The following is a 15,357-nucleotide window of genomic DNA, read 5'->3' as shown; positions in this document are numbered from 1 at the left end:
TTTGATTTGTCAAGTTTTCTTAAGATTTTAGCAAGTTATGGACCTGAGCTTCAAGAGTAGAGATGACATATTAATCTTCAACTTTGTCATTGCAGTTATGAGCTTTCTCATTCAGCTCCTCAACATGAGCCTCAAGATAACCAATCTTTTCATCCAGTACAATTCTGACTGGACGAAAAGACTTGTTTTCCTTTTGTAACTCAGTAACTTTCTTAGCTAGTTCAATCTTCTCCACTTTTGTAGAGCATGTCTCATCAAAGAATGTATCATACTTAATGCACAATTCATCATAAGTCATCTCTTCATTCGTATTCAGAACAGAATTATCATCACTTACAGACACTTCCTCAAATGGAGTAACAAAAACAACAACATTTTCTTCATCATCTGACGACTCATCAAACGTCACAGAACCTTGTTCATTGACATCACTTCAATCAATCATGATTGCCTTCTCTCGCTTTTGACTAAGGTGTTTGGTGTTAGCCCAATCAGCTGCACAGTGCTCACTTCCACCACATGCAAAGTAGAGACCAAGTACCTTCAATAAACCTTTGTCTCATTTTCTAGTGAACCCTTTAGTCTTCACTCTAGTGAGTTGTTTTTCCCAACTGCTTGATGGCTCACTAAACCATTTAGAATCTTTCCCTTTGTTTTTGTGAATTCTTCTGAATTGTTTAACGAATAAAGCAAGATCATCTTCTGATGCATGTCTACACACATCACCAACAGCCTCACAGTTCTGAACACCATAAAGGTCACTTTTTTCTCTTCTTGGAGTCACTTTCATCAATCTCAAGCTCAATCTCATAGGTAATGAGTTTCTTAACCAATTTTCCAAGCTTGAGCTCATTTAGGTCCTGAAACTCTTTAATGGCAACCTTCTTTGCTTGAAATCTCTTGGGTAAGCATCTGAAGAGTGACTACCCTCGATGCAGCAGTGACTACCCTCGATGCAGCGATGGAGCCTTCCACTCAAGAGTAAGATATCAACAGCAATAAGATCTTGTGCCTCAAGAAAATTTTGAAACTTCTCGTTCCAAGTAGCATAATTTGTACCATCAAAGAATGAAGGTGTATTACACGAGCTACTGACACGTTCATGGCCCATGATGAGATTCCACCCAATACCAGTAAATCTCAGAGATCACTCTATGTATATCTAGAGCAAGGCTCTGATACCAATTGAAATTGGTATCAGGTGGAATAACCTGTATATAAAAATTATAATTCGCTGGACTGACTAGTCAAACCCGCTAGCCAACTAAGATAGATTTGTTAGCCAATAAATCTAAGATTCAAATACCAATTTCAGTTTCTAAAAACTATCCTATCAACAAAGCTGTAGTTCATTGCAAGTTATCAATGTGTCAAGTGAGCATAACAGTGAACACATGCCATTTAGATGTTAACTAGATATATGTACCATGTATGTGTGTGTGGGATGTGTGACACAATAAACTTAACTTGAACTTAATACACGTAACTTAAACATAAGATATTTTTGGCCGGAAAAACCCACATCTGGGTTAAAAAATCGAGGACTCTCCACTGAGTCCAATCCACTAGTGTAAACAAAGCTTTATAGAAAGATCACACAAACTCAATTCCTAGATCCATATCTACGAAGCAGCTTTACCTTTGTACAACATTACCTTACACAAGATGAACTCCTTTGGTCTTTACTAAGTGGCAGCTCCTCCTGAGCTCTTCACCATGTGGCACCGATATCAACTCAAATCATGAAATGATATGATGTTATGATATGTATATAAAATTTGGTTTCAAACGACTAGTCAGATTCTCCAGTCAAACAGTTGAAGGAAGACTCTAACTTGAATCCAAAAGCTTGGTCTAAAAATGGATTTAAAGCTTAAAACCAGATCAAGAACTTAATGCAAAATCTTAAAACAATGCAACCCTAACATACAATGATTGGGTGTTTAATCCATGAAGTTGGTTTTGCAGCTAGGGTTCCATAAATGAAGAAAAGGCAAGCTCAAAGCTTTGAAATCACTTTCTCTTTAAAATAAATTTTGAACCCCCACGAACAAAATGAAACCCTAAGAGCAGATATACCCAAGGAAATCTGACTTTTCATCAGCCAACTTGTCCCAAGGACACTTGTCGACTACACAAGAGATCTAGGCAGATTAATGGCCAGAAACTGACTACCATCATAAAGGTGTCAGTTAGCCCATATGAGTTGTCTTAATCTGTGTGCCTAGACAACTGGAAGTCAGCGTGCAAAACTAACTAGACAATCAAACTAGATAGAATGCAACACAAAATGAGATATGAAATGCACATGCATGAACAAACATCTTGATGTGAAATGAGCCACTTCATGAACATTTCCTCCAGTAGCAACATCCATAATCTGAGTATATTCTAAAGCTAGATTGAGCATGTGTGATGGTTCAATTACAATATTTGACAAGGAAAGCCAAATACTTAAAACTAGACTTTACACATGCAAATTTACTTTGGGAAAAATGCAAACAAACGAATGAATTTTAGAGTAATTCCAATTATAGTAGGTTTGTGATTCTTTCAAGATGATTGTGCCAAAATTTTAGAATTTAATTCGATCACGACGAATAGCGCAATGCTGCCAGTTTGACATCCAAGATGGTGTCTTTTGGCGATGGGCACTTTTGTAAATATGTTAAGGATTCAGCCCAAGCATGACGTTGACACACACGGATTATATTATAGGGGGCAAAGTGAAGCATGAAAATTACTATAAACAATTTGACCAGAAAAGAAACGAAGACCATAAACACAGACAAGGTGAATAAAACAAAATATATTATTACAAAGAGTTGACATCATCAGATACGTAACATTGCAGAGGGTGTTACAATGACAAAAGTAAAATTGGAATGGACACGTTTAAGTGTTGAAATTATTTCAATGACAAATGATCCCACGACACAGAAGAAGATAGAAATTCCAGTATTTATAAATAAATAATGCAAATAAGTACAACATACCCTTTCAGTTCGAGGGAATAGTATAACATAAACATACCAGTGTCTACCTAAAATAACAACTATATCATAATCATAGTAATAATCTTAATCGAACTTGGCTGCTAACCAAGCAAAATATGCGGAAAGGGTATGTAAACAAAATTACCACCTACAAACCGGGCAAAGGGCAATAGAAACTGCCGCCGGCTTGAAACAATAACCAAGCCTTCGCCCGTTTCCCATCTCGTCTTCCGTCCTAGTCAAGAGTCTCCGAAGACGGCTCGGAAATACTAAATACCCTCCTCGCTACGTTGTCTCATACAAAGTGTAAGCAAGGCTAACAAATTAACCACTACAAACTCGAGACGGAACTTCAATATCAATATCGGTCTCAATCGGCTAAACCAGCTTTTATCTTCAGGTGCTGCTTGAAGTCCATGATATCGCCATTCCACTTGGTCACGGCTTGATTTTCGCACACCCATATCTCCTGAGCTACCTGGTTTATGAGCCTGAAATCGTGGCTAACAAGAACCAGACCCCCATCCCACTCATTCAATGCCTCCGCCAGCGAGTCGATTGTCTCGATATCCAAATGATTTGTTGGCTCATCCAGTAACAGTAACTGGGGCTGCCTAAACGCCAACCAAGCAAAGATCACACGGCTCCTCTGCCCGTCAGATAAATTCTTCATTGGCATTACTTGTGCCTTGCCCGAGAGTCCAAACTTACCGATTGCAGCCCTCATCTTCTCTTCCTCGTTTCCTGGGTACTCTTTGATCATATACGCTAGGGCAGATAGTTCCATATCAAGCTTCTCAGCCAAGTGCTGATGGAACTGCGCAATTCTAAGGTGATTGTGCCGCCGGACCATGCCATCAGAAGGAAACACCTCCCCCGTCATCAGCTTCAAGAGAGTACTCTTTCCAGCTCCATTTGGCCCAACCAGAGCTATGCGCGAGTCCAGATCAACACCAAAGTCGATGTTCTTGTAGATCAGATTATCAGGAGTGTAACCAAATGAGACTTCAACAAACTGAAGAACTGGTGGCGGCAGCTTTCCCACGTCGACAAAACGGAAGATCAGAACCTTGTCTCTTGCCACCTTCTCTGCAAGCCCACCGCGCTCCATTTTTGCTAGGGTTTTCTCTTTGCTCTGCGCCTGGCGAGCAAGTTTTGCTGACCCATGCCCAAACCGAGCAATATATTCCTTCATGTTAGCAATCTGTTCCTGCTCCCACTTATACTGCTTCATCTGGTTCTCCTCCAGTTCAGAACGGGTCTGAACATACTGATCATAGTTTCCAGTGTAAATCTTCAATTTCTTGTTCTGCATGTGGATGATGTTTGTGCAGACACCATTCAAGAAGTCCTGGGAGTGTGAAATAACAACCAGGATTCGCTCAAAATTCTTCAACATCTCCTCCAACCACACACAAGCTTCTAGATCTGTTAACAAGGTAAGACAACTAACCATGAGCAACTCAAGCTATAAAAATATGTTGTACCAAAAGACGGACACAAAATCATATTAATGGAGTCAAACAGCTGCACAGACACTGAGTATCACCACAGTGAAATAAGTTCGCCAAACTAATACTGTTCAGAAGTCAACCTAAACAAGAGAAATAAATGTTGGGGATGGGGATGAGTAAGAATTTCTTTACGCGAAGTTGTACTGTTTGAAAAAAAAATGCATCCAATCTCTCCACTTTTTCATGATAACTCAGAAAACCAAAATGACAAATCTGTATTAACAAGACAATGGGAAGGAGATGGCCGCACATAACTCCCATTGCTGGTTTAGGAATGACACAACACCAGTAAAAAGTACCATTTGATCCCCACAATTAACCTAAACTTTAATTTTTTTTTTAAAAAAAAAAAACAGTTAGAAAAGAGGGGAAATGTTCTATATCAGATTCCTGACATGACTTTCGGTCTCTATGTACACTCTGAACCACTGATAAGTGGACCAATCCAACCAATTTTGGAAACTGGCTATACATTTTATAACTAGATAAGAAAATGGCGAAACCCACTACACCACCAAACCTGATGCTACAACGAAAGTCTAGTTGTAATGAGAACTATCCTACCCATATAACGAGCAAAAAAAGAGAACCTAAAAGGTTAGGCCTACAAAGTGGAAAATTAACTAGGTAATGTGATTTCACAGGCCATACAAAAGACGATCTATAACATAAAAAAATACAACTCACAAAACTCAAATTTGAAAAACAAAAGCCAAAAACTTCCATGCCCAACTACTTTCTGCTTTAGGTCTCTCCTTTCCTTTCCTTCTCCATCCCGTTTTCTCACAACAGTATAAAGACTCTTTACACAATGGCATGCAAAGTACAAACAATTTAAAACGAAAGGATATATAACCCATAAACAACAAAATTCCTTCCATACTACGGACTATTCAATAGTACGGTATAGAGTGAATAAAAATCTAACACAATAACTAAAATTTCGAACCAGTTAAACTTACCAAGATGATTGGTGGGCTCATCAAGCAACAAGATGGTTGGGTTTATAAAAAGAGCACGTGCAAGTGCAATCCTCATTCTCCACCCACCAGAAAAATCCCGAGTTTTCTTCGCTTGCATCTGCTTGTCAAACCCAAGACCATAAAGAATTTCAGCAGCACGCTTCTCAGCAGTTGCTGCATCCAATGCTTCAAGGCGCTCATAAATGCGTTCAAGCTGCTCTCCACCACCATCATCCTAAAATAGGTAAAACAAGTCATAAGAAATGCATACAAAGGTATGAAGCTGCGTAAAACAAAAGTACTATTACAATTCCATTACTGGATCCCATCCTCTCTAATGAGTTGAAGCAATGACTCTATTCGCTCTAACGAGTTGAAGCAATGATTGTATGATCTATGATACACAATGAATAAAAGCATCTAGACTTCTGCGAATAGGTTATTGGAGCGTACTAGTGACAGTATTAACCCGGAAAGTTTACAAAACCCATGGAACATTACGCTAAGAAACTATAAGTTCGTTTAAAGAGGATTTTCATACCAAATTATGCAAGCTTGTCAGTTTTTACCCTTAAAGTTATTTACATTAATTTATAACGACTAACCAAACTCTGGTTTATGTACTTCCCGATTCTTTGAATATCAAAGAGCAAAGTAATACAAAATCTAACATTTAATTTACTACAGCATACCTGAGCTGCCAGTTCTTCAACTTCTTTCTCCAACTTTATCCTCTCCTCATCGCAGCTAATGACAGCCTCAAGTGAAGACATGTCTGAAGCTTCAATTTCCCTGCTGAGATGATAGATATCCATGTGATCCGGAATTGGAAGCTCTCGGAGCCCTATGGCAGTTAGAAGGGTGGATTTACCACACCCATTCAACCCAAGCAAACCATAGCGTCTGAAAAGGAACATGAAACACACAACTTTAGCATATCTATAAGCAAAACAAAATTACTCAAATCGTGAATTTTTTTTTTTTTTTAATACTTGAATAAAACATGTACAACTAACCTTCCGTAATTAAGCTCCAGTTCAGAATCAACTATCAGATCATGCCCATGGAAGGTAACTGACAGAGACTCAATCTGCAATGGTCACAAAAAATGTCATTTCATCACTATTACCAACCATTTCAATTGGAAAATCAACTGAATCCAATGTTTAGAAAACAGACAGCAAATGAAACGCGTTAATTAATCATAATACCTAAAAGGTTTCAAACCATGATACCAAACTAATAACGAAACTAGATTACAACCTTTAAAAAACTAGGAAATCAAGTATTCACTTGTACACACAATATCAATAACGAAACCTCCTAGTTGAGCAACAAATATAGATTTGAGCAGAAAACTAAATACTAAAACCTTAAAGCTTTAAGCTTTAATAAATAAAATTTACTGTCACTACATCTAATTCTTCTTGCTATATCACCCTTCTACAACATTCAACCAGATTTGCAGCTTACGAAAACTAACTAATTTCTCCCATGGACCAATTACACTGTCTCCTACCACATTCAACGATATTTGCATCGTACATTACTTTTTCGGATTAAAAATTAAGTAAATAAATACAAACTTAAATGGAACATTGACCACCTTACCACCTGAGTAAAAAAAAAAATCACAAATAAATTAAATTTCTCTAAAGGCAAAAAAAATTAAGATATCATATTAAATACTCTATGTCAAAGAGACAAAGACCATATATATATGCAAAAACAAAAATAAATCGAGACGACATCGTATTGGAAGACATACGCGGATATCTCTAGAAAGTGGATGCGAGCAGAGCACGCCGGTGCAGTTCCGATCCGAGATATGCATGGACCCGACTCCATTGGCCAGCTTATCGGCTCCGTTGTCGGCCGCAGCGGCCTTTGACGAAGCAGCTGCCGCCGCCGCCTTCCCACCTCTCTTGGCCGCCGCCGCCGCCTTCTTCTGCGCCGCCTTCTTCTTGCTCGCGTCCGACACCATCGTTTTCAAAGATCAACCTGCACGTCGCAAAATCATCATCAAAAATAAAAAATTGCAACAATCCAATTCACACACTTACATGCGTGTGTATAGATATATGTAATGGGGAATTAGGGATTTGAGATTGGGGAGGTACCTTGGAGAAGAGAAGACGATCGGAGAAGAGAGGGAGGGTGGTGGGGGAGGTCAGATCTGGGATTGCGTTTCAGGTGATGGGGGTGTACAGATATTTGGTGGTACGTCAGGTAAGAGGAGCAAAAACCAGTTGGCCTGGGTTGTGGAGGTTTTCCAGAAAGGGAGGTGGAAGATTTGGGAATTTATAGGAGATTCCAGACCCTGGGAAGGGGGGAGGTTAGGGTTGAGGTGGCTTTCCACGTGTTCGTCGGTTATAGGCGGTTCCATCCACACTATGTGGTTGGGTTGCGTATGCGGATGGGACTCCTCTTCGGCGTTCTGATTTTTCTGGTGAATGGACGGTGCCGTTTCGGGTAGAGAGAGCTTGGGCTGGAGGCGATGGGCCTATTCGATGTATTTACTTCAGTGATTTCAATTTTAGTCCAATAACTAAACCCAACAAAACAAAACGCCTGCCGTTTATCTTAACAAAACAAAACGGTGGCGCCTTTTGCTCATAAATTTATTTATTATAACTTTAGGGCAACTCAACCCCTAAAAAATGAGCTGGTCCAAAGTTCATTTAGAGCTAGTTTGGTATTGCTATGATTTGAAAAAAAATTACTTCTGCTGTGATGTGAGAATAAATTCATTTTTGCTGCTTCATGTTTTCATCTTTTTTTACCCAAAACTCAGAAAATAAGCTATTTTTAAGTGTTTACCAAACACCTTTTTGAGCTCACCTTTTTTTTATACCCACTTTTTAGAAAGCACCTCAGTACCAAACCAGTACTTAATCCACCCAAATGAATAGTAATTGATTTCAATGAACAGTAAATGACCAAATGCATCTCCACCACTAAAAAATTACTACTGCCTTGTAGATGCTTGCATATGGAACATCTACAAATCAAGTGGATGAGATAGCGAGGATGAGAAAATCAATTGTTCTAAAGTCCCTGATGAGGTTTTTTTTCCCGCTTTTCAAATGTGTCGCCTTCCTATTGGTTAGAAGGATGTTGTGCATGACAACTTCTAGACTGGTTGGCACAAGTTTGTATATGGAACGATCTTTGACAACATTCCAACATTCTCATCTGTTGAATGAATTGTTTTTGTTGTTCGCATTGTACCAAGCTTGTGCTTGAAGTGTCTATAAAATGTGGGATAAGACAATATTATAAAATGCAAAGTGTAAAACAAATAAATAAATAAAAATATTGTCACATGATCCACTAAACTTCTGCCACTACTCAGATTAATGGCAGCATGAGAGAAGGCGTTTTTCCAACAAGTAAGCGATTTGCTGAGTTTTTTCCAACGACCTTGAAAACCTTGACTATTTCTTGCGTATTTTTCAAGCCTATCGCAAAACACTGTAGTAATTCTCTCCAAAGTTCTCACAACTGCATCTCATTACCCGTAATCGGGTCATGAGTAATTTGAACCCAGCATTCATACAATGTAACATCTTCAATGACCCTCCAAGTTGCCATTTTTTGCACACAAAAGTATATGAAAGCTTCGGTTCGAAGTGTTGAAAATATTGAAATGTGGTGTAAGGGGGAAGATGATCCAACAGTATCCTCTTTGGGTCCTTTTGGTGAGGATTCTGGGGATCTATAAATCATGTCCGTTCATCGTACATCGTGTGGTTAGTTTTTGTCAAGTACTGTTTATGTTAATTTTTAAATTAAAATATTTAAAATGATTTCTAACCACACGATGTACGATGAACAGACACGATTCACGGATCTCTGAGATCCTCACAAATAAGATCCGGACTCGAAGATGATGGTTAGGTATTTATAGAAAAAAAAAATTCGTTTTTTTTTTTTGTATTTTTAAACAATTTTTAATAATTTATATTAAATTAATTAATCTGGATTGTTGGATTTGAAAAAAATTGAAATCCAACAGCCCAAAATTGGACATATGGCCAACGATAAGAATTCTGAGTACTTTTTTTTTTTCATGTTTTTGGCCAAAAATCATGGACCGTTAATGACACACCCCGACCAAGAATGTCCACTAATACCCCGAATCGAGTCATGCTGGCCGACATCTGAAAGGTGACGAAGCCATAAAGTGTGATAATGTAGAAAATGTGAATAAATTAAAATCTAAAGTGCCTAAGAACACGAGTGCACGGTGAACGGGTCTAGACCCATTTCACGCGTGATACAGAGCATTGATATAGTACAGTAAGGTAAGATAATGTTTATACCATCATAAGAAGACATCTTTACTGAAAAGTGTCACAAATCCTCGTCGATACGGAACTCTATTGCTAGAACCTGGAGGGGTGCAAAAATAGAAAATGTGAGTGAGTGAAACAAAACTTTTCAAACCAATTTCAATTACTAAATGCAGTAACCCCTCGCCGTAATACCTTTATAATTTCCAGAAAATCATACTACGTAGAAGTATGAAATCAAATGTATACACACAGTAAATCCAGAAATATACCACTACTCAGCATCTCATTAGCAATATAGTTAATCACGTGCTTAATAACCCATACTAGAACGCAAGTCTGAAACATCTATGGTACCCTGTACGACTGCACTCATATCTCATCAATCAATGCTAGCATATAAGTCGGGAGTCACCTATAGTGACCTGCACAACTTATCCATATCTCATCAATTAATGCTAGCATATAAGTCGAGAGTCACCTATAGTGACCTGTACAACTTATCCATAACTCATCAATCAATGCTAGCATATAAGTCGAGAGTCACATATAGTGACCTGTACGACTTATCCATATCTCATCAATCAATGCTAACATATAAGTCGAGAGTCATCTATATCAATCAATGCTAGCATATAAGTCGGAAATCACCTATAGTGACATGTACGACTTATCCATATCTCATCAATCAATGCTAGCGTATAAGTCGGGAGTCACCTATAGTGACCTGTACGACTTATCCATAACTCATCAATCAATGCTAGCATATAAGTAAGGGTGGTTCGGTATGGGATACCATACCGAAACTAGTATCCCGAATCCCAAACCGAAATTTTTCGGGACGGGAATTTGAAGACCAATCCCAAACCAAATTTTCGGGAATCCCAAATTTTGGAAATCCCGAAATATTTTCGGGATTTTGGGACAAATCGGGAATCCCAAATTGAAATATGAAATTATGAATTGTTCTTCAAATATATAATTCAAGAACACATTCATGAACTAGGAATTTCATTTCATTCACACTACCATTTAATTGAACACTGGCATGCTTGACTCTTTTTATCATAGTCAAAATTCAAATTAATTAAACTCTTTTTGCAATCTGTTGAGAGACAAAAGAATCAAGCCTTCTGAAATCATCAGCCATGGCAGCATCAATAATAAAATCCACATGAATATCAAACAGAACATGAAAAATATGCAAGGTGTAAGGCATTCTAGGTTGCTAAGCATGAATTAGAAACTACTAGCATCAATTATAAAAGAATAATATATATATATATATGTATAAATATATATATAATAATTAATATTATATATTTTGGGTTTGGTATGGGATTCCCGAAATATCGAGAAGCCAATCCCGAATCCCATACCGAAATTTTGGAATTAGTTTGGGATAGCATCCTGAAAAATTTCGGGAATTTCGGTTTGGGAAATTTTTAGTTTGGGATCGGGATTTTTTCGGTTCGGTTCGGGATTTTCGGGAATTTTTTCCACCCCTACATATAAGTCGGGAGTCACCTATAATGACCTGTACGACTTATCCATATATCATCAATTAATGCTAGCATATAAGTCAGGAGTCACCTATAGTGACATGTACGACTTAATATATAGCTCATCAAACATCCCTACACACGAGTCGGAACCACCTCTAGTGGTTTATACGACAGGACTAGTGTAAATAAGTACGCTCAAGTGTTACGATCACGTGAAGGCTGTACGAATAATCGCGGGTCATCTACGAGTCAGAACCACCTATAGTGGTTTATACGACAGGCCTGTGCATCTACCTTGAGTCCAAGGTGAATGTAAGGTGTAGAAGGTGAACATCACACGAAAGACTATACCCTGGCCACGGGCGGGATCACTAACATCGGGGTGCAGGTTTATGAGCTCTCAATGCATCTCAATATAACATGTACAACTCATGAGCAATTAGTACAACAGTGTTGGAGTTGTCTAACACATAAATGTAGTCATGCTATAACTCCATCGATTCAACTAATACCATAAACTCACCTGAACTTACCTGGGTGTCCTGCGTTCACCTTTGCACTTCAAAGCATTCACAATAATTATGTGCAGGTAATATACATATGGATATACCATGATGCAATCTAATACTTAACCATGTCATAACATTTTCAATTATATACATATATATAATATGGCATAAAATGCATAAGCTGTAACGCCCTACTTCCGAACTATTTATTTTCAGGGATAATCATCGATGACAAGCCCAACTAGACACTAGTTTAATTAACTATCATTACTTACATTTCCTTACTTTAATTTCTTGATTCTTCACACATTGATTTATAACCAACATTTAACCACCAACACATAAGGTTAAACTCACATTTTACACCAATGTCCCTCACATTGTTCAATTCCCCAAACAAAGCTATTGTCTCAATTATTTAATCTCACTTCTTGTATGGTTGCATCTAACGTCTCGTTAGACTGCCTACGTACCCTAAATAGGGATCAAGTCATTCGTAGTTCACGTATGTACTTCTAAACATTCACAGAAGGTATATGAAATATTCAATTTATAAACGTTTGTGGAGATGTCAATCTTATATATATATATATACACACACACACACACACACGATAGAAAGGAAAAGACCCACTCACCTTAGGTCCGCGCTATAACTCCCCAATACGAATATTGAGACATCACGAACGATCTTTACCTAGAACAATTATTCAGTCACATCTCAGAACTCTTATCCATAGAACCTATAATTTACATAAAACACATCCCAATGACGTTCTAGAATGATTTGAGATCCATTGACTAAAAGTCAACATTCGGTCAAAGATTAACGGTAAGGTCCACGACCTTACGTAACTCAAGATTCACATTATAATTCTAGAACATAATACTAAAGTTTCATTACGAACTTACAAATCCAACAGTAGGATCTCCGCCAATTGCCAATTCAAGTGGCGGTCAACGTTTTATTTTACAAACTTACAAATCCAATTTGGGAAGATCCGTACATCAGATTTCCAATCCATAAGTTTCTAATATTCTCAAATACTACATACCATAATGTATTAAACTTTGGTGACGATCCAACGGTTGGATCGTCAATTCATGCAGGGACCCCTTAATGGCCAACTAGGTGGTCAACTATGAAACTATATTAAACATTATAATTTCACTAAACAGATGTTAAATATGGAATCAGGGCTTCAAAATTAGCCTAGGAAGGTCAGGCGGAGTCTCGGCCCACACGCTGCCGCGCGTGGTGGCCCGCCGCACAGTTCGCTGGAAAATTCAACTATTTCTAAAAATTACCAAATTTCACAGAAATAAATATCTCAGTGAGTGGAGCAACTTTCATACATGTGACCAATGCCAATTTGCCCAGGAAAATTCCCAATTCCACGAAAATCTGTCGGAAACCCTATAAAGGGTGTGCTTCGATTCTTCCCCCTCGAAGTTCCGCCGCCCCTAAAACCTATTGGGCTTTGTTCAGGAGTTCAAGGGGAGTCTATTGGTAGTGATAATTGAATGAAATTGTTTCAGGTTTGGTGGATCTCGGCCAAGGATCCTCACGGCACCCATGGTTTCGTTGGGATGGTTTCCTCCAGATACAACCAAATTCACTATAATCTTAGGTGGAAAATAAAGAGGAAGGATAGTGGAATGTTTTCAAGTGATGAATGACGGTGATTCGCCGGAAAAATCGCCTGCAAAGGCGTCGGAAAAATGTGGAGGAATCAGGTTGGGCACAGGTCAAGGATAACCCAACAGGTTCTTTCCTTCTTCTCCTCTCATTTCCCTCCTTTCTCTCCTCTCTGATGGGTCAGTCTCTTCTCTCTGCTCTCCTCCAATTGGGCAACGGCCCTCTTTTTCCTCCCTTCCCTTTCTTCTTCTTCTTCTTCCCCCGATTCCCTTCTTTTTTTTTCCTCTCAGCCACACACATGTGGCATCATAAATTAGTGATATAAAATAATATAATATAATTAAAATAGTGATTCCTTTAACATGCTATCGAATTCGTAGCTTCGTAAAACTTTAATTGTAGCTCCACAATCACTTCTACTTGCGCCTATGCGTCTGTATCGTCGAGTACTTCAGGAATACACTAAAAAAATATTTTGTACATCTCACTACACGTTGGTCAATGAAAGTCAAAACCTTCGCCTCTAGGGCATTTTCGTAAATTCACACTTTTAAAATTAAGAAAATTTTAAAGGCAGGGACGGGTTGTGACAGTTGATCTAGGAATTGGATAGCCCATATGTTGCCACGTCACTAGCCTTTGGGTTTGAAATTCAAAATTTTTTTACTGTTGCAAATCCAACAATTCAGAAAACTAACCGTAGGAAATCCAAATGCCAAAGACGTGTCACGTGGCCCATGTCCCGCTCCCCTTTAGTGATCCTGCAGTGTGGGGCCCACCATCTATCAGATGTCTGGAACGCGCGCCCACGCGCCTGTCACAAAAAAAATATCAGGCCTTTGCTGAAGTCATGCTAGCGTCAACATGACGCCAAATAGGCCGGTTCCTACGTCAACCCATTTTGGGCCAGCCTACAAACTGGCTTGGACTTTGGGCTGGCCTATTTTTAGGGGTGGAGAGGTTTTTTTGGGTGCCAACCTATTTTTTTAGGCTTTGGGCCGGCCTAAAAGATAGGATTGAAGTTGCTCTTATAAGTGCTTGACATTTTAATGTTACTAGAGTTCAAAGGCTTTTTTTAATGGAAAAGCATTTGACAATGGTTCTTGAATTGCATGTGTTTTTAAAAAATATATATTTATATGGCTCATAAGTAATATTAAGTTTTTATGTTAAACATAGTTATAAGCATTTTTTGTTGTCAAATGACACTTTAATTGGTTTTAAAAGTAGTCTCAAACATGCTCATAGTCATCTTTATATGTGTTTTGGTGATGTCATTTGTCACTTTACTGTTGCAACAAAAGAGAGGGGGAGAGGGAGAAATGATTAATTAAAAGGAGAGAAAAAAAGGATGCGGAGATGCTAGTACAGTAAGTGTTTGGTGTTGTTAGTTGAGTCTTTCTTCAGGTGAAACAATAGTGAATACTAGTAAAAATGCCCCCACTTCACTGCGGATTTTGAATTCATAATCAAAATTTAACACATTCATTTTTAAATTAGACAGATGCTTCAACTTTCAATCGCCTTTTTCTTTTTAATTATTATGTCGCACTATGAGGTTTTATTAAATGTGATTTTGTTCACTTATATTGTAACACGTGAATTATTTTTAGAGCACATATTTCTGTTTTTCAAAGTCACTTTGTTTGTATTTAGAGAACCTAAATTTACCACCATTATGGCCCTTACCCTTCCTTCAATGGGGAATTGCAAATTTGAGATATAAAAGTTATATTTACATCTCATTTTAGTTTTTAGGTAGATTTAAATGTTCTCTTTCAATGGGAGAGATGTAAATTTGAGATCTCATATAATTTTCTCTTTTTAATTAGTATGATCTGTCATCAAAGGATGTAAAAAGGAATGTAAATTTAGGTTTTTATTTACATCTTCTAGAGAAGATAATTAATTTACATTTCGTGGTTGAAGAATATTCT

At 38.0% G+C, this 15,357-nt stretch overlaps 1 protein-coding gene across 1 annotated transcript; it reads right to left on the bottom strand.

The window, feature by feature from the left end:
* Positions 1–2,945: 2,945 nt before the first annotated feature.
* Positions 2,946–7,837, bottom strand: LOC137741700 (ABC transporter F family member 1). Its single transcript, XM_068481411.2, has 6 exons — positions 7,593–7,837; positions 7,241–7,473; positions 6,489–6,562; positions 6,165–6,375; positions 5,473–5,707; positions 2,946–4,424 (listed from the first exon to the last, which is right to left on the bottom strand). Exons 2-6 carry the CDS (start codon positions 7,454–7,456, stop codon positions 3,367–3,369), a joined length of 1,794 nt encoding a protein of 597 aa, XP_068337512.2. The 5' UTR covers positions 7,457–7,473; positions 7,593–7,837; the 3' UTR covers positions 2,946–3,366.
* Positions 7,838–15,357: the final 7,520 nt, after the last annotated feature.

This window comes from Pyrus communis, chromosome 11 (assembly GCF_041283825.1).
Source record: "Pyrus communis isolate YQ-2024b chromosome 11, ASM4128382v1, whole genome shotgun sequence".
Taxonomy (NCBI): Eukaryota; Viridiplantae; Streptophyta; class Magnoliopsida; order Rosales; family Rosaceae; genus Pyrus; species Pyrus communis.
Note: the sequence above shows the minus strand (reverse complement) of the source record. Positions and strands in the feature narration are given on the sequence as shown.